The sequence below is a fragment of the Pteropus medius genome, unplaced genomic scaffold (assembly GCF_902729225.1).
Source record: "Pteropus medius unplaced genomic scaffold, Ma_sr-lr_union100, whole genome shotgun sequence".
Classification (NCBI taxonomy): Eukaryota; Metazoa; Chordata; class Mammalia; order Chiroptera; family Pteropodidae; genus Pteropus; species Pteropus medius.
In genome coordinates this window covers 40,675,383-40,699,493 of record NW_024349800.1, presented here as the reverse complement: position 1 = coordinate 40,699,493, position 24,111 = coordinate 40,675,383, and the positions used below count along the sequence as shown (strand labels likewise).

Below are 24,111 nucleotides of genomic sequence, written 5' to 3'. Positions count from 1 at the left end.
AACAGTTAAGACAATGATTTGTACAGAATCGACTAGTTCAGGCAATGAACATTTCACTGATTACCGTTTAACAAGTTAAACATCACATGTAACATACATGTATGACAGACAATGCTTTTGATTTTGATATTAACATACCATTGATTATACACATGAGTACTATTGCCAGTTCAATTTGGGGTTGTGAAATTTATATATATTTTTTATAAGACATTTTAAATTACAACATACCTCAGGCAGCATGCAGGAAAAATCATTTATTGTACATTTGTTAGAATACACCTTGCATTAGCTTCCAGTTTTTGGTAGTTAGATCAAGAATATAGAAACCACTGAAATGATAGTATGGTCAAAATCAGCAATTGTGTTTACTGACAGAGCATTTCCGGTAAAATATAAAACTCTCAGAATTTATTCATTAAGAAAATGCACAGTGATCATAAACTCAATTCTTTAAAAATTGTTTTTCACAAGTAATTCTCATTTATTGGTGATACAGCAGCTGCAGGAAATCCGAATTCTGAGAGCTGGTTGTACATAACAGCAAAAATTTATTTTTCTGTGGGCTCACATGATTACAGCAAAGATGCTTACCACTTGAAATCACATTATAACGGTGCTATACAAACATCACAAATATTTGGTGTTTCAGAGTCTTAACAAATATGCTGTGGTTATTTCACAAAGAGACTAGATTAACAGGCAGTGTAAATCACACATATCTTCAGATTTAAAAAATACATTTTATACAATAGGCTTCTAATTTCTTCATTAGCATTTAATTTTGGTGGGTTTTTTGGTCTCGTACTTAGAGTCCTTAAAGGAACTATGAATATCTGGCTCATGCCAAGAAAGTCAGTAGGATTGATGTTTCCCCACAGGAATATGGCTGAGTGTACATTGAATCACAGAGTTAATAAAGCAACATCTAACTTATAACAGATTATTGTAAAAATTTAAATAAAATCGAAGTATATTAAAAGATAGCAGTTAGAACAAAACTACAGGAATCAAAAATTTTATTTACAAAACATTTAAATATATATTTTAAATGGCTAGGTCTTGCTAACTGCACAAATTAAATATCCTGGTGCACATAGTCTGTTAACCTTCTATGCAACATTGTTATACCTCTGAGTTCACTTATATGAGATGGTTAGATGGGAAAATTATTTCATGGTAATTTTCATCCACTCATGGTACTTGGAAAGGAATGTTTTAATGACTTTCATGATAGACAAGATCTGTCATTAATGTCGGTACCTTTAATTTGAAAAGATTAGCTGAAATTACCAAATCTAATTTAGTACAGTATAAGAATTATAGGAAAGATTGATAAATTTACCATCAGATGTTGGAATTCTAATCTAACATTATGCAGCTGATCCAAGTCATTGTACCTTTCATTTCCAAGGCGTCTGTGTGTTACGTTGGCTTAAAAAATTTTTTCCTTGGTCCTTAGAAATACAAAATACTGATTTTCAAAAGATAGAGGATGATAGGGTGAGCATTTCTTATAATCATATTCATAATAAAAGAAATCCACATGTTACAGATCATTAAACAATTGTCTTTGGCAGTAGACTTTATAAATAACTTCCTCCATTTCAAACATTTCATGTAGTCCATTTTTTTCTTTTTCATGAAATTAGCTGTGTGGTCACTTGTTCACTACTATAGGTTAATAGGAAAACACCACAAATATAAAAATATTTACGTTTAGCACATATTCTTTTTTAATTCAAAGTGTATCAATTCACTGATTCTAGAGAAGATGCTTTTACACAGGCATTTCTAACAACGTTGCTTAAGATCATAATTTTAACAATATGGTCAGCAAAGAGGGTAGGAGTACCTTTATTTCCCACAAAATATGTCACTGAAACACACTAAGAGAATTCACTGGAATCTTTTTGATTAATTTATATTGTGTTTCCCACAAAATGAGTGATCTATGGTGCATATGCCTTTATATATGTGTATGTGGTTGTGTGTGTGTGTACTCAAAATGGTAAGTCTTAGAGACTACATTCGTTAACATGAAAGAATGAAAACCGAAAAATTCAGTTGAGTATCCAAATGTATTACTGATACACCACTACTCAGGAATTTCAAAGTGCAGTGAAGTTATTTAAAAAGCAGCTTTAGACACGTGAACGTCTTCAGGATCAATTAGAGTATTAAGATTGTTTACTTCATTTTTCAAGGTAACGTCTTCTCTCCACTTTCCAGTTTCCCTCTCTCTGTCTTTGAAGGTTATTTGTAAAGGGCCCTTTAAACTATAGACACAGGATGTGAAAAGCTGTTCTTTTTTGAGGGGGTGGGGTGGAGGGGTCCTATTCAGGGAATTCATGATCACCTCAGTGGGAACAAATTGCCATCAGAACCATCAAAGGTGAGAGAGAAGTTCTAAATTTGTTTTCTACTTGGATTCTTCCTTCTCAAACTGCCCGCCCCACAGAACACTCCCAATGGCACAGAACAGTGTTTTGTGCATATACGCAGTATATATAGTATTCTAGTTCCCTCTCTTACCCTTGTCTAGGAAGCTACAAATGTCTGCTCAGTGCGAGCTTCCTACTGTCTACCAAAATTAATGGATGAAACCCAGGGAAATCCCCATTATAATAACAGTTGTGCCAACAATGATTATTATGGCTTATTAGAATAGTGTTGAATTGCACCACTGACCTACGAAAATCACCATGAATGGCAGTGAAAGGCAAAGCTGTTGGGAGATCGAAAACAATTATCTCTTACTTTCTAATGTCAAGGCCTTTCTCATGGACCACATAACGAAGGATCTTTAGAATATGTAACTTTATTTCCTAAGCTTTCTGAGAGAAATGTTTAACCCCGATTTGTTTCAAGATTTGAAGATTTGAGCCAAAAACACAAACCGTGGACTGTGGAGAAAGATAAGCCACCATTGTAAATGTGCCTTGGACTTAAGAGTGTTAAAAAAAAAAAAAAAAAAGAAGAAGAAGAAGAAAGAAAAGAAAAGAAAACCCACTGTGGACCACAAAGTTCTGGGAGGAGGTAAAAGCTCTGGATCTGAGTGAATCCCAGTCAATCTGATCCAGCCCCTCCTCCTGCAAAGGTGTACTTCCCATCACCAAAGCACCCTGACACTGGTGTTTTTTCTAAGAAGTATCTTCGTAGTGAGGCTTTAACTTTAAGTAAAAGAATATGCAAATGGAGAAGGGCACAACAGTGGAGACAGAAGGATGTGGGGACAACTATTTGGAGATTAGGTGTGTGAGAGAGAAATAGGACAGTGGGGAAAGAGCCAATGAGAAAATGCTTTCAAGACAGACAACGGACACACAAATGCTCTAATTTTGACCAGCAGCAGGAGAGGAACACAGATTCTAGAGAAGCAGCTAGAACACATTATGATACATCAGTTATTCCTTTTTAGTAATTCCTGAAAAAAAGCAGTCATTCCAAAGTATCTGACAAGTTTGGCTTCTTCTAAGGGAGACTTGGAGGGATAGTTCCAGCATTTTTCTCCAATATATCACTGTTAAGCTTCCATTTTTGGCCTCTTTTTGCATACTTTGAATTACTTTTCTGGATCAAAAGGAAGCATCAAAATACATATGGATGTTTTAAGTACCTGTGATAGTTTCCAGGTTAGATTTAAGAATGCATACACATATGCACATGCACACACACACACAACTCATGATTTTAAATTCCCTTTTCTAAGCCATTTTTATAAGCCAACATCACTTGCTGACTCTCTATGCCGGTTCTGCACCAATTTAAATGAAAGGGCTCCTTGGGGTCCTGGGATTGATGTCTACATTGTCTGTGGTTTCCAGATTTTATAAGCCCCGTGAGCCTTTGAAACTGTCTTCTAAAACCAAAAATCACTCATAACCAGTAGTCATTTTAGCTCAGTCAGTCCATAGCCACTCTTCAAACCAGTGTCATTAAATAGAACTCAGTACTATTACATGCTGCTTTAGCATTAAGGCAAATGGGCCAGAGCTAATCACTTAAGAGAAAGGTGTCAAGGTCATCCCCTAGATCCCGGGCAATGAGGCAAAGCAGATTAGCTGTTGGTTTGTAAAAAGATCTAGAAAAGCTGGTTAGAAATCTTTCTGATTGGTGAGCCTGCCTCAAGCTCCATTATCCAGTAAAGAATATTTGTAAGGATTAATTTTCCTTTAAATTATATTGTAAGTCCTAACAGTAGGCATTTCTGTCCCTATATGAGAACGTATTGGACCAAGATGGAACCTTCCATTTAAGCTTTTAAGTTTTTTCCTCTGAGGAAGCAGAGTTAAACAGTGGGTTGACATTAGCTTTTCCTGACCACTCAGAGCACTACTTAATAGTCCTCCAACTTGAACATGCATCAGACTTATCACAAGGGCTTGTTAAAACCTACATTGCTGGGTCCACTGCCAGAATGTCAGATTCATAGGTCTGGGCTGGCATCTTAGGTGGGACCAGAGAACTTGCATATCTAAGAAATTTCAAAGTTGTTGATGATGCTACTTTTTCTGGGACCATACGTTAAGAATTACTGTAGTAGCTGACTCTAATTACAGAGAATCTAGAGGTTCAGAAGTTTAAGTATCATATCAACATATACAGAAAACCTGTCTGTGAAATATTACTCCAACTCATACTCTAACATAGTACCTTCCTCTGAAGGGAACATGATCTTTCTATATCATAAATTTGAGTCCCTGTAAAGCTATTTGTGGAAGGCTCTACGGCCTCTCTTCAGAGTATTATTTTAGTAATAGCCTTAAACCTCTCTTGCCACAGAGGGTGATATGCACCCTATTACCTCAGGATAATTAACATGATAACAGCTATGTTTGTTCACCATTCCTTCACTTGACGCAAAGATTTGTTGACATTTTTTTCTAGTAAAAACCTTTCTAAAGTATATCAAATGCAAGGACCTATATAAAAGTGTAAAGAGAGGGCAAGAATATCAAGGGACAGTCATGAAATTCAGTTGATGAGGAACTGGATTGAGCGGTCTGTCAGCACATGTCATTAGAGATTGCTCTTTGTTTGACTGATAGGTGGACCTGGGTCAATTCAAGAGGCCGGATTGGCAGAAAGAGTGGAGGAAGAGAAGACACGCGTTTGTGTGACGAGCAGCTAGCTGCTTGTGCAGGAGGAAGGCTCAATCTATCCACAGGTTCTCTGCCTTAAACCAAGCACCTATGGCTGATTGACAGTGCTACCAGAATGGCTGAAGGCGGTTATCTCCAGAAACTGCTTATGGAGCAGATTTGTTTAAAAAGCACAGAAAATCCTACTTTTCCAATTTAGGATTTGCTAATCACATGTGAAATGGGGTCAAATTCAATGTGAGGGACTTATCAAAATATATAAATATGATGCCTACTGTAACTGAATAGCAGCTATATATAAAGATTTATAGTGAGAGAAGGGAAAGTAATTTTATATTTAGGTGGCAGTCATAACAATTATAACAAAAATATTATCTATTTCGATTTCTCAAGAGTTAGGCTCACAAGATCACTTTATTTGTTGCAGTGCTGGGAATTTTTGTTTATCTTTCCCCCACAAATTTGGCTTTGTGCCTCAGTGCTAATGAAACTGGAATGTATTACTGCTATGGTGTTGGAAGGGTTTTGTCATCTTTGATGATATTCTAACTGGGATTCTTTCAAGAGAAAGTTTACTTTCATTCCTCTAAAACATTCTTTGTTCATATAAGCAGCATTCACCATGGTTGCTTTTTCTTTTTCTTTTGTTTGCCATGGCAATGTCTGCATCCTCTTGGTATGCTTGCTACAACCATGTGCAATTTTAGATTGCTAAATGGGGCATTTTGTCTGTGGCAAACCAGATGATTGCTAGAGTTGAGATTTAAGTCTTCTTGTAAAAATCTTTTCAAGTAGTAATCATTTTTTTTTTTCCCCCATACAGGAGATGTGTTTAAAAGACAGTCGAATCTGTAGCAAATGCAATTCTCTTTTCATGTTCCTTTAGAATACTTGTATCTTTTAATATCTTTCTGCCTGGTCAATGTGCATCTGTTTGTAGTCACAGACTTTAGAATAAAATAACTGCTGTCAGTCTCATCCTCCTAAAAGGTTGTCCTTAAGTACAAAGAATGAAATCTAAAAGTGGAATTATTGTGGGAAACTGTGAACTTAAAATTTACATTTAGAAGAATAATGGGTTCCGCTTTATGAAGTTCACCAACATGGAATCCATTCTAAGCTTGTTAAATTTTGTATTGTAGGCATCCCCCCCAAAAGAGAGATTTTGCCACTTCTTTTAGGAAAGGGATTTTTTTTCCAGCAGTGCACAAAAAATTATTTCAGAATCCTTAAATTCCTGTCAAATTTAATGCAGTTTTATTGGCTTGACCCTTGCACAAGTAATCAAGTATTACGAGCAACAACTGGTCGACAACATAAAGCATGTTCAACCCATACCCAGTAGGTGGTAACAGGCAACCGTGAATCATATAGGACTCGATGTGTTCTGGAAAATCAAGCTAAAAGTGAAATTCCTCCATATAATGATGAGGAAATTCAAGTCCAGAGAGAGCTGAAGATTCATAACTCTCTGAAGCAATTAAATACTAATTTTCAAAAGGAGAAAGCCTTGAGGTCTCTTCTCTGATGACTATATGATGTTAAAATGAAGAGAACATTGTGTACTCAGACGTGGGGACTGAGGTCTTCTCCTCTAGTTGGCCATTAAAATGTGACAGCTGGAGTTGTAACTCACTGAAATACAGCCAGGCGCCTCAAAGTCAGAAGAGCAACAGGCAGAATTAAGAAAATCCAGTGATTAATTAATATCAACATCCAATAGAAAAACAATTCAGTAATGGGGAGGCAAATAATCTTTGGAACAAGTTTTGGGCAACTTGAAATGTTAAATGAAAAACCACCTATCAATCTCACACAGTGTTTGGCTCCTTGTAGAATACAGATGTGTTAGTTGAGTCAGAATCCATTTATCTCATTGGTGAAAGACAGAATGTGAAAGTAAGAAAATTAGTATTTCTATTTCTATTAAAAGAAAATTCCTTGCTAGGCTTAAGAATGGCCTCATTAAGCAGTCTCAAATTAATAAAGTGTCTCTAAACCAAAATGGAAGGTTAATTAGAGTGTCATAACTGCACTCTTCCTGGCTAAATTCAGAGTTATTGTTAGTTTTCCTGAAATTGCTTTGTCCTGAATTCTTCATACCATCCTAGGATTCCTTAGTATGATATTCTGCACAAAGTAAATGCTTGAGATTAATGAAATTGGATGATTGAAAAATAATAAACTCTGACATTTGATTTAAAAATTGCTCCACTGTCTTGACTGTACAGATATTTTTAATAAGTTTTAACTGCATATAAAGTGATTTAATGATCCCGGAAGACAGGCTCGCTAAGTTGACTAATTTTTGGTCTTCTTTGGTTTAACTTCTTTCACATTCTTTTTCCTCAGGTTAATTTGCCAGTTGATATTTATGAATTTTAATTGATGAGCACTTTCTGAATCTCTCAACCCTTATGGATTTTCAAGGAATGGGCAGGAAGATAAAGTGATTTTTAAGATATTTCCTATTTCCTCAAATCTTTTTCCTGGGTTGCAGTCACTTTAAAAAAAAGTCATTTATTGAACGCAGTGTTATTATGGAGACCATCAGAATGGTCCGTGTTTTTGTATAGAACTTCTGGTTCAATCAATGAGACACCTGTCATTCCCCCCTCCCTCTTTTTTTTTTAAATTTTACAAGCTCTGGAATGGCTGTTTCTCCTGGGAGAATTAGGAAATAAAAGGTAGAGCCTGGAGCTATGTCAGTATCCTCCCACTGAATGAGCGTGGGGAAATATCCCACTGGGAACCAGGGCAGATGGACACAAGGAAGAGCAAAACATCAGGAGAGTGTGTCAGAAGCCCTGCCCTTCTCTATCACCCAGCAGCCTGTGCTGAACCCTCTTCATTGTTTTTAAATGTTACAAAAATATCTTGTCTGTTGCTTTAAAGAGACACAAACCAATTCTGGTTTCTTCTCAAAACAAACCTGGTCTTTGGTTAAAGTCATAATACTACTACCCATGAATTTCATTTTGGCTAGTGGAAGCTTCAAGCTCTGAAGAGATATGAATTAATTATAAACAGCAACAAAGCAATTAATTATTTTCATTTTACTAATGATATAATCACTTTCAGAGTTGGAGTGTCAGAGCATTGGCTGGAAAGAAAAAAAATCCCAGTTTTGACTCCTCATTGCTAGGTCCAATCCATTTGGCTATGGCACTTTCTCAGTGTTTTTAAAAATTGGTTCTATGGCAACCAGTTTGAAAAGATAGCTCACCTTTTGTGCAGGCAATAAGCATGTGATTGAGCTGCATGACTGTTTGGAAAGGTTTGAATCAAACAAAACAATTTGGCTCACAGCAGAAAGGAATTGCTGTAGATAATATTCACATCAAGTGAAAAAAATATTTCTGGCATTGTACTAATGCTCGTAGATCATATCCATTATGGGAATGGTTGTCTGACTCAAGAACTAGGGTTGGCTACATCTATTTTACTGAGTTCTTGACCATATCTAGTAGCAGAATGGTGATGTGACTATGACATCAAACATGATCTGTCTCCCCTGCCCAATGAATTGTTTGCTACTAGAAACTGTAAGAATGGAATGTGGAGAAGGCAGTGGTTAAACACTGATGTTATTAAATCCCATGTCTCAATTAATGTACATTTTCTTCATAGCTTTCAAAAGTGCAATCTTTGCTTCAGATTTGTTATTTAAAAGCATCACTTTTTGTTTTATATTTATGTTTAAAAATTTAAACAAAGTTTTAAAGGTGATAAGCAAATTTAGTTTATTTTGAATGAGAGGACATCTTTTCCTTTCAGGTTCCTCTCACCATCTACAGTTATTTCTGAAAGACATGCACAGTGATTAAGAGTCAGAAGTAGGAAAAGGGGACATAGAAGCAGAGTTGCTGATGCAATCTACTCTTGCAGCTTCTGTGGATGCTAGACTCATTTCTTAACAAAATGAAACCAGTTATTGGGAAAATTCTCAATCTATTTGATGAGAAAGATACTCTTTTTTTAAAAAAACATAAATCTGTGCAGATCTGCGAGAACAACCTGAGAATATCAAGAATATTTTAAGCCTTATGCATACATTAACCATAGCAACATCTGTCTTGAAGAAGATTCAGCGTGTCAAATTTCTTATAGGATTACTGATGGCAGCAAAAAATCTGTTCTTAGAGTTTTAGACTAAAACATCAAAAATACATTTTCTCGCAAATTGTAACATGATTCGTAGCTAATAAAAATAACTTTGCAGGATGTTATCCTTTGCTTAGATCTAATAACACAAAAATTTTGTTGATGAAATAGCAATAAAATCCTTCTAGTATTTCCAATACTAAGTGTCCTAAATGGGGTCCAGTATGTAATAAAGTGGTTGGTTAAATAGATTCCAATGATTTGGCATAAATATTGTGTCCCACTCTGTACTACTACTCCTTATCCCTCCTCTTGGAGAAATCTTATGTACCAACCAGTTGAATGGGCTAGTTTGTTAGTAAGATCTTGGCAGAAAAATGATAGGGGCAAGACAATTATGAAAGTTAAGGGTTGTTCCAGTTGAAAATAAGATAAACTGCAGCTAGAGGAGAATCTACATGGTGGTAGATGATTAGGTATTTGTGGCAAAACTGGGTGGGACTCCTATCCCTTTGCTCCCAACATGCCAGAACACATTTCTAGATAATATCAACTGATGTATGGGAGCCTGCCTGCTCAGTGCTGTGTTTCCACAGGAAATGCAAAACCTCATCTCTTTAATCCCCCATGATTTGACCTAGACAAGGATATTTTTTCAAGAGCTGTTTTCAACACCCTCAAAAAAGGCAAAGAGGGTAATTGGAAATGTCAGAAAGAAGTCCTAATTGATCATAAACACTTTCTATCAGAAATGTTTACTAAATGAAGAAAAGAAAAATGAATTGCTTTTAAAAGAAATCCACTCATGTTTTTAGAAGGATACATATAATTAACAGTATTCTAAGTAGTTTTCAAACAACTTTGAATTTGCATCTTTAGCTAGAAAGAAAAAAAAAATCAGGAATGTATTTCCTTCCACATCTCTCACCTTTTTCCATTTAAAAAGGAGATCTGATAAAAAGGAACACTAACCTGACATGGGCTTTTAGGCCAATCCTAAACATCCAAAAATGCAATTCAAGTTATTTGACATACAGCATCTATTTTTGTATTTATGTGTGTATCTCTGTGCTCTAGGAAGAGATGGAACAGAGGAAATTTAATGCCAAAACCGTGTCTAATTCTCATATAAATAACCTTCAAACCTTTTTTTGTTTGCTTTTACACTGGTCGAAATGGCCATTTTTGGTAGAAAGAAGATAAAAAACAGCACTTCTATTTGCTGTGCATGAAAAGGCCAGTGTTTCAGAAGCCTTTTAACTGCTGGTAGGTCTGTCTAGGATTTGTTGTTTATTTGGGCTAGCCTCAAGCTCAATACCCATCAGATGGGTAATGATTATTTAAAATATTAAATTCTGAAATATAAACATAAAAATGGAATCAGCCATTTACAAATTAAATTGTCAAGTTATTAGGTTATAAAATTTAGAAACTTTATGGCTTTAAAAAAAGAGAAGAGGGAAATTATTAGAGGCAGTTTTACGAGACACCTATATAGGCCCAATGTATTCCACAAAATAACTCACTAATATGGAAAATTATGCCAAAAGTGTACTTTTTCTTTTTTGGTTGCTAAAGTCAAAACTTAAATATGCTCAGCTTTGATTTTCACATAAAAAACTGAGAATATAAGTTTAACTTGTGCTGTTGTTTCTAGAAACTGGGAATCTATTCCCCTAAGGGTAATGACTTTCAAATATCTGAAACTGGGGTAGTCTATGATGAAATCTTAACATATTTTCTTTTTGCTCATTCTCTCATTTTTTAAAATGTTCTTGTCAACCATATAGATAATTCTCACCCACATCATTATCTTAATTATATCGCTCAATTATATGAACATTATGAGAATGTAAAATCTTTTATGATTTCTTCTTTGGAGTATTTTTGAAAGTTTAATGTTCAGATCAGTATAAGAAGGTAGAAAGGTACCTATAGAGAAAATTATTTTTCTCAAAACTAAACATGTGGATCATATCACTTTTATCTTAAATATGTAATTTAGTCTATTTTTTAGGTGAAATATTTTGAAAAGTATTTATATATTTGCAGTCAACAAATTAGGAGGGCTGGGCTCTGCATTAACTGTCGAAATTGACTCAGTGACATTGAAGTTAGCTAATTTCTCTCTTAGTGTGTTTTGCTATTAATGAGAATTTCCCTACCATTTGCACATCAGGAATGTAATAACCACAGAGATGCATTTGACCCATTCATATTTCTTGAAGGCATGGAAGCTATATATGATGTTTTTCTATGTTTATATCACCTTTCGAGGTGTATGTGGGGGTCCTTATCCCTAAAGCATACCTGCATCTATTGATAAAATAAAGAGTGCAGAAATGGGCACTGAAATATGAAAATATGTGATGGATCCAAATAGGAATAAAATCAACAATCTGCTATAGCGTGTAGCTGTAGGCTATAATCTATCCTAAATGTTTATAGAGATGATATGTTACGATCTAATGTCTGTTTTCCAGGTGGAATGTCATTGTATTTGATTTTTCCTCTGACAAATTTTAACTTTCAGAAAATCATGTTCAAAACATTTTTGCATGAGCCTTTCCCCATTGCTGAGAAATAACAGCATTATGAAGGATGATGAATATGATGCAAGTAGTCATGGAAAAAATGACAAAGGTTGGAAATAGAAAAGAGAAAGATTAAGATTGCGTATTCTCAAAGGACCACCTTTCCGGACCTTTGAAAAAAGTTAGGACTGCATGATCCTAAACACAAAGCAGGACAAGCATCTGTGAAGTACAGCACTGATTACAGAGACCAGGCAATTCTGGGCAAGCAAGTCTTCCCGTAAAGATGTGAGCCATAGTTTTAACTACAAAGTCACATTGCTTTTTGAAATTATGAAGTAATGTTTTTTCCTACAAATAAAAATAGCAAATAATTTATACAATGACCATTGATTTAAATGTCCCATAGGAGATTGAATCAGAGGAACTTTGACAAAACTGAAAATTGGGAGAGCCTCTTAATGTATCTTTTTGGACCTTGTGGCAGGCAGGGAAAAAATGACAGAAAGTTAGATACTCACCATTTCTCGTTGACTGGAAAGCTGAAGCAATCTCTCCCTTGGGAGACCCACCTCTCGGTGGTTGCTCCTTCCATAGATAAGACGTTCTCTGCTTTGAGAAGTGATTAACCATGGCCTCTTTAAGCTCTAAAAATGAAATGCCTAACATTTACAAGTTTTCCCCTTCTTATGCTCTCCTAGTTGGTGAAATACCATCAGGATGGCCCAACACTTGAAATATGGTGGGTAGAAGGCAATGAATGTGGCTAGAAGTGATAAGAACATAATGCTTAAAAAGAAGAGCAGAAATGAAATCTATTACCAAAAACTCGTAGGTAGATTTGAACGAAAGCCAATGAATTCACTCATAACATTACCTTTCTCTCTCTCTAAGATAAATATGATTTTGTATGTCTCTGCTATATAATGCACTCTTTTATCGATTGCAAGGCTAACTTTTACCAATAGTCAGAAGGCCTTGTTTGAGTGAAGTGATTAGTACCACAAAAGCCAAATGCCAGTTGTAGGTCAAGGTGAGATCCAGTGTTGTACATGGTCAATTGTGAAATGGCCAAATGGTCTTCAGGTCATGAAACTATACTCAAGGCTGGCTCTGGATCTAACTGCCTAAGATCAGAAACAGAAAACCATAATCAAAAGAGAGACTCCATACCTCGAGCCAAAAATATTGAATGAAGTCTTAAAGGGGTTGATTCACATTCTTGAAAAAGTGAAGTTTTGTCACTGCTAGAGAACAGAGGGCTTTATTATCTACCTGAGGAAATTTGTTATTTTTCTAATTGCTTCCACAAAGTTCTCAGATGTACTTAGAGTTACTCTCACTTCATTTGACAGATTAGGATCAGGGGCCCCAGACTGTGGAACCAACAACGACTCAAGGCCTGTGTGGAAAAGGCAGAATGGGCGGTGAACTTTTATTAATAGTGAGACCTCTGGGGAAAATGTGCTGCATTAGAGATTCTCATAGTGGATGACAGCTACCTATCAGAATATCTTCATGGTTGTTTAAAACAGCATATTTTATATATTTTTTTGAAAAGCAACAAGTTAAAACAGTGTATTTTTGCTGTGAACCATGGAAAGCAAAGCTCTATAAAATCTTCAGTGGTGGCAGGCTTAAATTAGAATCTTTGAAAAAATTAAAATTAGCTTATAAAAGGTTGAGAATCATTGGGCCATGGCATTTTGCTGAAGGGTTGTTAAACAGTCAAGGCTATTCTGGTCATTGAATTACTCTTTTTGCTATTTAAAGAAGTAAATGTTGGCTGCTCATTTTGTGTTAAACCAAAGATTGGGTCCTAGGAAACATACTAATTGTTGATCCAAGAAAATATTTAAATTATACCTTATTTCCTTCACATATGAAAGTGTTCCACATATGACCATGTATTAATATAATGAGGAATTCTAAACATTTTAATGATCAGGTAAATAAAGTATTATTTACACATACACAGTGGACAAATACTATCTATTGTAGTGAGAACTAAATCTAGATATAACATGGTCTTGCAAGCAAGTACACAGACTAACTAGAGGTCACATTTTTACCCCCACAAATTATTTCATTCATGTCACCTCTTCCTGTACTGTTTTGATTATTTGACACATGAAGTCAATAACTTATAAATTAGATAGTCAGAAATTATTAATACATAAAGAGGAATGCAATATGTGTATAATTCTAAAAGAGCAATTTACTTGAGCATCCTTTGGAAAGCAACTAGTTACACACTTCCGATGATCGGTTTTATTGAGGTTGATTGATTTTATATAAGACTCCATCCTCTAAGAAGTGGTCTGATGTGTAACTACGGGCTAATGTTCCTGGATGCAGAAAGAATGTAGATAAAGTGGTACCAGATTATATAAAAAAACAATTAGTGAACAGCGAAATGGAGAAATGTCCAACATTTATCTCAACACTGTCAAATAGACAAGATTCTGACACTACGCTCTCTTGGGACATTAAAAAGGGAACGTCAAATGACCAAAGGGTTGACATTTGTAAGAGCTCAATACTAGCATATCTGTTTTCTTTCTTTTGGATGAGGATACCAATTGCACAATAATACCTTTTGGGTTTTTATTTCTTTAAAACATGAAAACAAAAAAATGAAGTAGATGACAATGAGAAGAGAGAAAACATTCCATATAGAATATGCTGTGTCACTAGTGATTAAGTCAGAAACAATTAGAAACTTTATTTGTCTGTGTCAATAATGTGTACCATGTATAAGGAACAGCACAATTAGTGCACTCCCCCTAAAGCTGTGCACAATACACACAAAATAAAATAAACAGAATGAAATAATTTTACACAACTATAATTATTAATAAACCCTGCATGACCAGAATATTTTCCCTATAACATAAAAATTTAAATCACAAACAAACCTAAAAGCTTTGAAATTGAAATTGACCAATGGCAAGAATTTCTTAAAGTCCTCTGTGACAATTTGCTATGGCATCATTGACATTCAAATATAGCTAAAGATGAGTGCAAAATCTTCCTAATGTTTAAACAACTCACATCCCTTGACAATATTTACTTGGTGTTTCTAGGCTAGCTTTCCATTTAGTAAATCTTAAAAAAAAAATGGGTTAGAATGTGCCGCCACAAGAGTTAGGCCACCAGTGTGTTGGGCCATGAAAAGTCAGGGGTAAATCTTCAGGGAATAAGAAGAGGTGTGGGGCATAGAAAAGTACCGCTGTCCATCCAACCAAGATAAAAACTGGGATTATCTGGGCCTATTCAATGACATGAATCCCCAATGTGGTTGCCTTTCTTGGTTTAGGATGAGGAGATGTATCTTTCTGCAAGACTGGCCAAGGACACCTAGGATGTTTTTCCTAACCTATGCTTTATATGCTCTTAGTTCAGGAAAATCTTAGGTACTTGGACAATTGTATTTGTACAGTTTCAATGTGTTTATATTAAGAGTTTCATAATTATGTTGTTTTCTTGCAAGATAAAACTGTTTCCATGTGGCTACGTTAATTGTACTCATGGAAATAGCAGTCATGTTCACTGTGAACCCCCTGAGGGCAGGGATTGGGGCTGTCTAGGTCACGATTTGGTCCCCAGGGGGTAGCACAGGACCTAGCATAGCTAGTGGGTAACCAACATTTAATTATTCATTCAGTCACCAAATGTTTATTAAATAATGAATGATCGTGATCACTGAGTGGGAGAAAATAACTCTCAACAGCTTTTATTTCTTAAGTATCTTTGAATAAATACAGAGGACCAGGGGTGTCTCCAGCCTGGGATTCATTATAAATAGAGAAGTCTCTGAGAGGGGACCAACGTCATTCCATTTCTCCTCATTAGTGGACTCACTGCTTTGGAATGTGGGTTTATCCACGCTCTTTGGTACTCTGAACTAGAAAGAGCCATTCCTTTTCCAGGGTTAAAAACCTCCCAGTGCAATCCTCCTGGGAGGCGCTAATCTCATTTAATGGCTTACTCCTTAGTCTTAAGTAGAGAAGGCTCACTTTTAAAGGCCCATTGGTCACCCTGGCTTCTTTCCTACTCAGGAGCTGCAGATACAATCAGAGGGGTCTGGACGGTGAAAGAAACAGGGCTCAAAATAGCCTTTTACATAAAAAAATAAAACTAACAAACCAGCACTATCTACCATCTGTGCCAGACAGAGCAGATGTGAAATAAATACTTTAGGGGCAGGGGTGTTATGAAAATGGAGGCTCTCGAAGCCCAGGCACATCTAATGCATCCATTTCTCTACACCTTTCTCCTTGGCCTTCGTGAATCAACAGGCGAGTTTTTAGAGGCCTCTGGTATGTTCCACATGGCTAATTTTCCATGAAGATACTTTGTAGTTTGCCTGCTGTCCTCTCAATAGCTTTAACTTCCCACATGACAGTTATTGCTTCTTAGAAATGAATGTGCAGATCCATGAACAGTAAGCCATTTCGTCCTTTTATCCCTAGTCATAAACTCAATAACAACACAAAAGTTACAACTCAGGTGAAAAGAAAACTCACTTATGTCTTCAATGTCCAATCAACGTTGCTGAATGGGAGACCAGTATATCCTCTACTCTACTATATACAGATACGCTTTGTTTTATTTGTTTTTCGTCCATGCACTGTGTGACAGGTATCACGACAACATTCCCAAACAGGCACATGAAGAAGGAGCAAATGTTCAGTCATGATCAGGACAGGATTGAGCAAGCCATGGATGCTTTTGAAAATAAAACTGACGGATGATCCCAGGCAGCAACATGGGACTGGGGCACACTTATTGATGTAAATGGAAAAGGATGATATGCTTTTTAAATGGGGTTATTCTTCCTGTTTGCATGAGGAGTGGTGGGCAGGAGGAGGAGGGTGGGGACAGGGACCTGGGAGTTAGCTGGGATGGAACATCAGAAGAAGGACCTTGCTAACCACAGTCCAGAGCTAAAGAGATAAGAAAGAAAGGATTTTGCATGTTCCTGGGATTCTAGGCACGTTATCCCTGTACCTGTTGAACAAGAGTGTCAGGCGTCACATCTTTAAGTATCTGATGGTATCTAGAACCATCACTTTTCCCCGCTCCTTTCGAGCTCCAATGCTGCTTCTTGGAGGCGGTTTCTTCTCTGCTCACGGTCCAGAGATAAACATTGGATTTAGTAACATGGTGAAGATATGCTTCTTTCTTCTTCCATGCCCATATTCTTTCTTAATCCAAAATAATTTTTAAAGTGTTTGGAGGAAGGGAGAGTAATCTCAAGGCTTTACATTTTTACCAAAAACCCATTTGCATTTAGATTGGTCATCACTTTCCACAAGAGAAGCAAAAACTCTTATCCTTTCAACAAAACAAAACAAAGTGGAACAAAATAAAAGCCAAACATCAACCACCTCCCCAGCCCCCACTGAAAACAAGCCCAAACAGAAAACAAATCAAAGACTTAACAATTTATGCACCTGGAGAGAACACAGCCCTGTCAGTCTGAGCTGCAAAGATGGCCCTGCCTCCATGCCTTGTCAACGTGACGATGCCCCTGGGAATGGGAGGTGACGGTTTCTCACTTCAGCCCTAGTCAGAGTATGCTCTTGAAGCTGGATTCCATCAGCAGGTAAGCGATCATGACAAATGTCAGTTTCCTCTGTTCATTATACATAATTTTTTATGTATATATATGTATATATATATATATATATATAAATTTACTATATCTGATTGTTCATTTAGAAGCCTTTTATGTGGCAGTAGGCCTCCAGGGAGGAGAAGAAAATGTACAAGAGCCATAGGAGCACAAAGAGGCAAGATGTGAGGAGCTTGGCAGTCCGGGGCCCACCCAGCTCACCTCCGATTTCCGGCCTCCGCCGATACAGCAGCACCCCCACATTGATGAAAGCAAAAATGGTGAAGAGAGTGACAGAGAAAGCTAGCGTGCCAGGGGACACTTTGAACTGTTCCCCATTGGCTGCATGGTAAATGGCAGCAATGGACCAGGCCACACCAATTCCCAGGAAGACATTCACTGCGTTGCTGCCAGTGACGTTACCGATGGATGCATCTGCATACTGGTCCTGGGTGGCTGCCACTTTGCTCGCAAATGTGTCTGTAGAGGAAGAACAAAGAGATGATGACACTTAATTAGGCTTTTAAAGACGTCTGTGGAGTGCTGAAAGCTTACTCTAAAATCACCCCGCTCCCATGGTTACCCAGTGGCCATGACAAGGCATTGATGTTCTCTCGAGTCCCAGTGGTATGGTCAGAACAACACGATCTATAGGTGTCAGGATTCAAGGGCTCAGTTCTGGCTGTGTTACAGGCGATCTAGTCTAGTTCTTTACCCACAGATACCACAGTACTTTGTAATACTGAACTCACAGAGCAGCATTTTTGAGAGTGATCATGGCCCATCTACATCAAAATTATGTGGGGTCCTTCTTAAAGTAAATATTACAAGGCTCCATCCAACTGTGCTGGATCATAACCACTGGGAATCTGGCTTACCAACACGCCAAAGGAGTCTAGTTTGCTAAGATTTGAGAATGGCTGCTGGCGGGTATTACTGAAAGATGTTGTATCATAGGCTGTAGATTATAGACGAGAAAGTTAAGGTGTCAGGAGATATTTCCAAAGACTGAAGAGCAAGTCAATAGTGACACTATAATTGAACTATAGTAACAGCAGGCATTTGCCTAGAGACTTATGAGTAGGAAAGAAAACTCACCTATATTACTGCATTGACTGTGATAATTGTGAGGGGAGGAAGCTTTATAGGTGAGGATGCAAGGCTTAGAGATAAGTAATGGGTATAACATCACATGACAAGGAAGGAACCATGGCAAGGCTTGAGCTTGGGTCTCCTGCCTTCAAGACAAATGCTTGTTTGTTATGTCATCTTACCTTTCACTATGCCATGTGTACCAATGACCATTCTCAGAGGCTGTTGTTCGCTAATAATCCTGAATGCATCTTTTTTCTGAAGATAGAAAAGTCATGGTCCATACAGGGAATAGGACAAAGTGACTTACACTTCCTGATGAGTAGAGCATGGGTTTAGAACACTTATGACCTAGAGGTTTTCAAATCCTGCTTTCACAACTGAATGTGTGACCCCAGGCTGATTACTTCCCTAGGCCTCAGTTTTCTTATCTGTGAAACGGGGTAGTGACACTCACTTCAGAGTGCTGTTGTTAAGTTGAAATGATATATATATATAAAATGTTTTATGTTTCTTGGTACAAAGTAAGAGTAGCTCTTTTTGTTGTTTTGGAAAGACAATATGAATAGAGCCAGCTAGATCGGTTTATTAAAAGTCGAGGCAGGATCTGGAATAGCTCCTTTTATTAACCATGCAAACAAAACTTGCAGGATATTCGATTTCTTTTCTATACAGTTGCCTAGTTACTGATATCAAAGTCCTTTCAGCTATCTTTGCCAAATACCTTGCACAGAAGGTTTATAGTAGATGTTAGTAACTGTCAACTTGAACTTACATTTGCAAAGCCTGTAATGGCAAGAATGATATTACTACAAGGTGTCATGTCATGTGCTGTGGTGTCCTCTGAGCATGCATGTAGTTATATGATATCTGGACTACTTCCTCCCCTCTGTGGCTATTCTATTGCCTCCATTCTTCTTTGGTAAATCTCCAATGGGGACAATACATAGAGCATGCAAGTTTATATCAGCTTGTAGATTCTTGTGCTTTACAATGAGTGAAAAGGTAATTTAGGTTGTTTAGAGGTTACTGATGTTCAGTATCACATTCTTTCTGACAGGGAATTGGTTAACCTTGAGAGCTCATGTCATGGATTCTGACTTCTGTGATGGAAAGCAGATTTAGTTACTATTTTATTAAAGAGCCAAACATTGCTTATTCTGTGCTACATTGTTACATGTATATTCTCATTTAACCTTGTTAGTTGTATGGAATAGATATCGTTATTCCTTATTTACAATTTGGGAAATGACTTTAGACTGGGTATCAGCACCAGAACAAGGATTTTTAAACCAAATCTCTTTGATTTTAGAGTCCATTCTCAGTCCACACCACACGGCCCCTCCCAGGAAGGGTAAAGTTTTGCTTTACTCTTGGTTCATTTCACTCAGGGACTTTGAAACAGGTTCTTGCTCAACACTCTTTCCCCTGTCAGAGGGAGCAAAGACTGAGGACCGTGCAGGCAGCTTGCTAACTCACACTCCTGGGTCTGTGCTGCTTTATTCGTTCAGATCACACATGGCAGCCCAATCAGGGCTATCACAGAGGCTGGTGAGTAAAAGCCAAGCAGGATGAATGTTAATGGCCTTCTGCACTTCATTATTAAGAGTTATCAGGAGCTGCTGCAGCAGCCTCAAAAAATGAAGTCTTTTTACTTTTCTTTTTCAAGGACAGGCAGCTGAGCAAGAAGAGTAAAGGAACAAAGTCCAAGGCAGGAGAAAGCAGGTTACATCTCAGCCACTGCAGGGGACACTTGAGATGTATTCTGTGCTGACTTGGCTGCTGGCACCGGTTGGTGGTAAACAGATGGCCACCTTAGACAAGGCCATCGGGGCGGAGGCATTCCCTTCCCATACTGCAGGGGCAGGTGACCTGGTGCTGTTCCACAGCACACACCTGCTTATCTCCCCTGGCATGGTGCATGGCACACTGGACTTCCTGGGTGTCCCCTCTCCACTCAGAAACCCTGGTTTCCTGTGTGATACTCCATCACAGTGCCAGAAAGGAATGAGGAATCAAATCAAAGATTCCTGGATTCAAGGACCCTGAACACCCAAACCAGCCTTGTTGCCTGGAACGGAGGACACACCTGGGTCTGCAGCAATTTCTTTTCCTTCAAGGCATGTTTCAATAGCTTATTGTGAATATCATGTGAGAATTCTTGTAATAAGTTCTTGTTTACAAATGCCTTTCTCTGGATTCTGTAAAAATTAATAGCCAAACTGACTAGCTTGTCATATAAATGAAACATATTTTGGGCCTCTATGAGTCTGGTAGGTTTTATTTACCTTGGTCATACATTAGGCCTTTTGTTTGTTTTCAGTTCAAAAGCTATGTAAAAACAAATTGTAGAAACACATGCAAATCCAAACCATTAACCTTAGCTCCAACAGAGACAACACTGTTTTCCAAATGAAATGTGATGGAATCTCACCAAATTTCCTTCTATCCCTGCTTTGCTGCTTAGTGCATAGAGTAACCCATCACATACCATATGCGAGGCGCCGCCAAGCCCTACCTGGAACGCTAAGCCCATAACCTGCTTATTATAGCTATACAAGGCAAAAGCGATTCAAATGCCATCCTCCAAAGTGAAATCCAAGAAATCAATACTGCCCTGGTCTCAGAAGAGCTGTATCATAATCAGGACTTTTCCCATTAAATATATACATGTATAAATCAGATTTCCAATGTGATTGGTACAAACTAAGTCATGTTGTTTTTATATATATAATACACACACACACACACACACAGCGCCAGGTTTCTAATAGGAATTTTACTTTTAACTCCCACCTTGAATTCTAATAAATTTTAGATTAGTTGTATAGTCTTAGACTTTTTGGTTCTGCCTTCTTGGTACCCATGACTGTAAATCAATAACAAAGAAGTTTTGTTTGGGAGGGAGTATGGCTGGGATTAAACAACACATCACAGAGTCACGACATAATTGTTCTCTGTAGACCTGTCTCAAGTTCACTATATATAACCTTGGCCAAATCATCTGGTTAATATGTAAGAACAGGTCAACACACTCCCCTTTCCTGCAGAAATTGTTTTTTACTCGCATTCCTCAAACTTCATAGCTACTTATAGATTAAGCCTTAATCATCTTTTCTGTAAAAAGGATTTTTCTCTCAGTCCTGCAGGTCACACACAGGGTTTATGTATTATCTAGAGCAAAGGTTTCACCCCAGATGATTTATCTTGTTCTTGACTCTTAGCATATTTTGGGGCCAGTTGTTCAGCTATCAAGTGGTTTGTGCTAAAGAATCAACACTGACAGTGATTTTAACTGAAGTCCAGCCTGCTCATGGAGGCGTGCTTGCATCCTCTTAGCATCTGTGAATTACTGACAATATAAGAGACAGACTAGGGGTACCATGCTTCATGGTGTAGTAGAGAGAGAAGCCTCATCAAGGAGATACTCTGGGCTCTTGGGCAAGACACTTCACTTGTTTAGGTTCTGGTTTCTGTATCCAAAATGAGGTATTTAAAATATCTCAAACTCTTCATAACTTTACTTTTGGGTGGTGCTTAGGATGCATCGAAAGACTAAATTCAAAGATATGATTTTGGTGTGATTTTCCTTTTTTGTAGGGGTTTTTACATGACCACCTTGCTTCATTAGAATTGACTAATGATAATAAATATCTTCTCCTTTTAAAGAAAAAAACGACCTAAATGAAAAATGACCTAAGTTTGAAGATCCTAGGAAAGAAGATCTCTGGACCTGAAGTTATTGCCATTGATAAAATTGTGGCAATATTCATGAAATTAAATCACACAGTATGGAGCCATTTACTTTTTAGAAACAGGTGAGAAGTGATGGCAAAATTATTTACTTGAAATCATATTGACTATTTGTATGAGTGAAGCCATGGGGAAAATGGTGGCAGTAATGTCAATCAAGTTTGCATACCACTGGCACTAGAATACTGGGAGAACCTAGTTAAAAAAAAATAGATTTAGGGCTCCACTCTCAACTCACTTAATCAGACTTTGAGGAAAAAGACCCAGGAATGTACTTTTAAACAAGTGCTTTAGGTTACTCTTTTTTATACCAAGGTTTGAAAACCATAGCTTTAAGGCATGGTAATGGAAGCTATTGCTTCAGATATCCACAGTTTGGGGGGCCTTGTTGGGAGGGATAGATCTTTGAGTTTTAGGGAGCAGCTACTTTGGGAGGAGTAAGGAGCAGCTGATTTCTTCAGAGACAGTGATGCCCTCAGATGTAGTGGTCATTTGCTTATAACACAACCTGGATGGGCTTGGTGTAAGGGCCGGGACTGCTTAAGTTCAAAGTCTTCCCACTCTCAAGTTATGCTTTGTTCTTCTTATTTTTTTAAACCCTGTTCAGTATAGCTACTATGAAAGGCCAAGGGAGGAGGAAAATTTAGTTAAATTAGTTGAATTCTGGCTCTTTCACTTGTCAGGTAAGAAGCATACCAATTTAATAGGTTTTGGAGGAAATGCGTTAACATGAACAGCACTTAGAATAAGGCCTGGCACTTAATGAGTGCTCAATATTATTAGCTATTTTTGTAAGACAACAGAGCAGGATCCCAAGAGAATCCATAAGTAGTTAGGAATTCTGACTTGTATGGATTCTAAACTTTTGGGGAGTTATCATACCCTTTTAAAGATGTACTAACTTTATGGTTCTCTGAGTTTAAAAATATAATAGTGTATAAAATTAAACCAAAGAGATTCTTTATTTTGAAAATTCTATGTACCCTAAGTCATAAAAAGATATTAGAGATCTTCTGGTTTAAGGCTCTAAATCTGGGCTGGAAGGCAGGCATTGTTGCTTAAAAATGCATATCATTCCTCTCTCTCTATTCTTCCTTCCTTGCACTTCTTGTTTTCCTCTTCTAGAATTCAAATGGGACTATTGTATGTTTCGATACTAATTCTTCTGTCACTGAGGACCTTAAACAAGCTATTATCTTTAGTTGTGAAACTTATCTACCCAAGTAAATATGAAAACCTCTCTCTGTCTCTGTCTCTCTCTGTCTCTGTCTCTCTGTCTTCTCTCTCTCTCTCTCTCTCTCACACACACACACACACACACACACACACACACACACACACAGAGTCATTCACTCACTCACTCACTCACTCATTTGACTGGTTTATATGAAAAGAGTCTTTATTTGGCTTCCAAGTGAAGTTTAAGAGATCAGGGAATTACAGATATTTGATTGATTAATGACCAGTTAGGAGAGAGATTGTAAAAACTGAAAAAGGGAAAAACATTTAAAATTTCTATCCCTGTAGCGAGTAAAAAAGAAATGGAGATAGTTTTAGAAAATAAGAAAACAGAGGTAAGTGAAAAGCTCAAGAGGACTCATGTTGGCAGATCAGGACACCTGCTTCTCATTTTTATCTGCAGTTGCAAATCAGAATCACCAGGGCAACTTTTGAAAAATACCAACTCGCTAGCCCCACCCCACGTTTCTGCTTCATTGATTTGGGATATGGCCTGAGCACTGGTATTTTTTAAAGCTCCCCCAACCAGATTGAGATCCAGTGACTGACCAACCACTCATAGCCCTCATTTCATTATCTGTGTAAAGACAATGCACCTTCCTCAGATTAGCAGAGATAATTCATGGAATATCTCTGATACATAAATCAACAACAACGAAAAACA

General features: G+C 37.3%; 1 protein-coding gene across 18 annotated transcripts in view; it reads right to left on the bottom strand.

Moving 5' to 3' along the window:
* Positions 1-242: 242 nt before the first annotated feature.
* Positions 243-24,111, bottom strand: part of SLC8A1 (solute carrier family 8 member A1) — a 352,258-nt gene continuing 328,389 nt past the window's right edge. For all 18 annotated transcript variants that reach the window (XM_039887329.1, XM_039887320.1, XM_039887317.1 and 15 more), the window contains one exon: positions 243-17,843. In XM_039887329.1, coding sequence (XP_039743263.1) covers positions 17,467-17,843 — 377 coding nt within the window. In that variant the 3' untranslated portion in view covers positions 243-17,466. The remainder of the gene's footprint in view (positions 17,844-24,111) is intronic.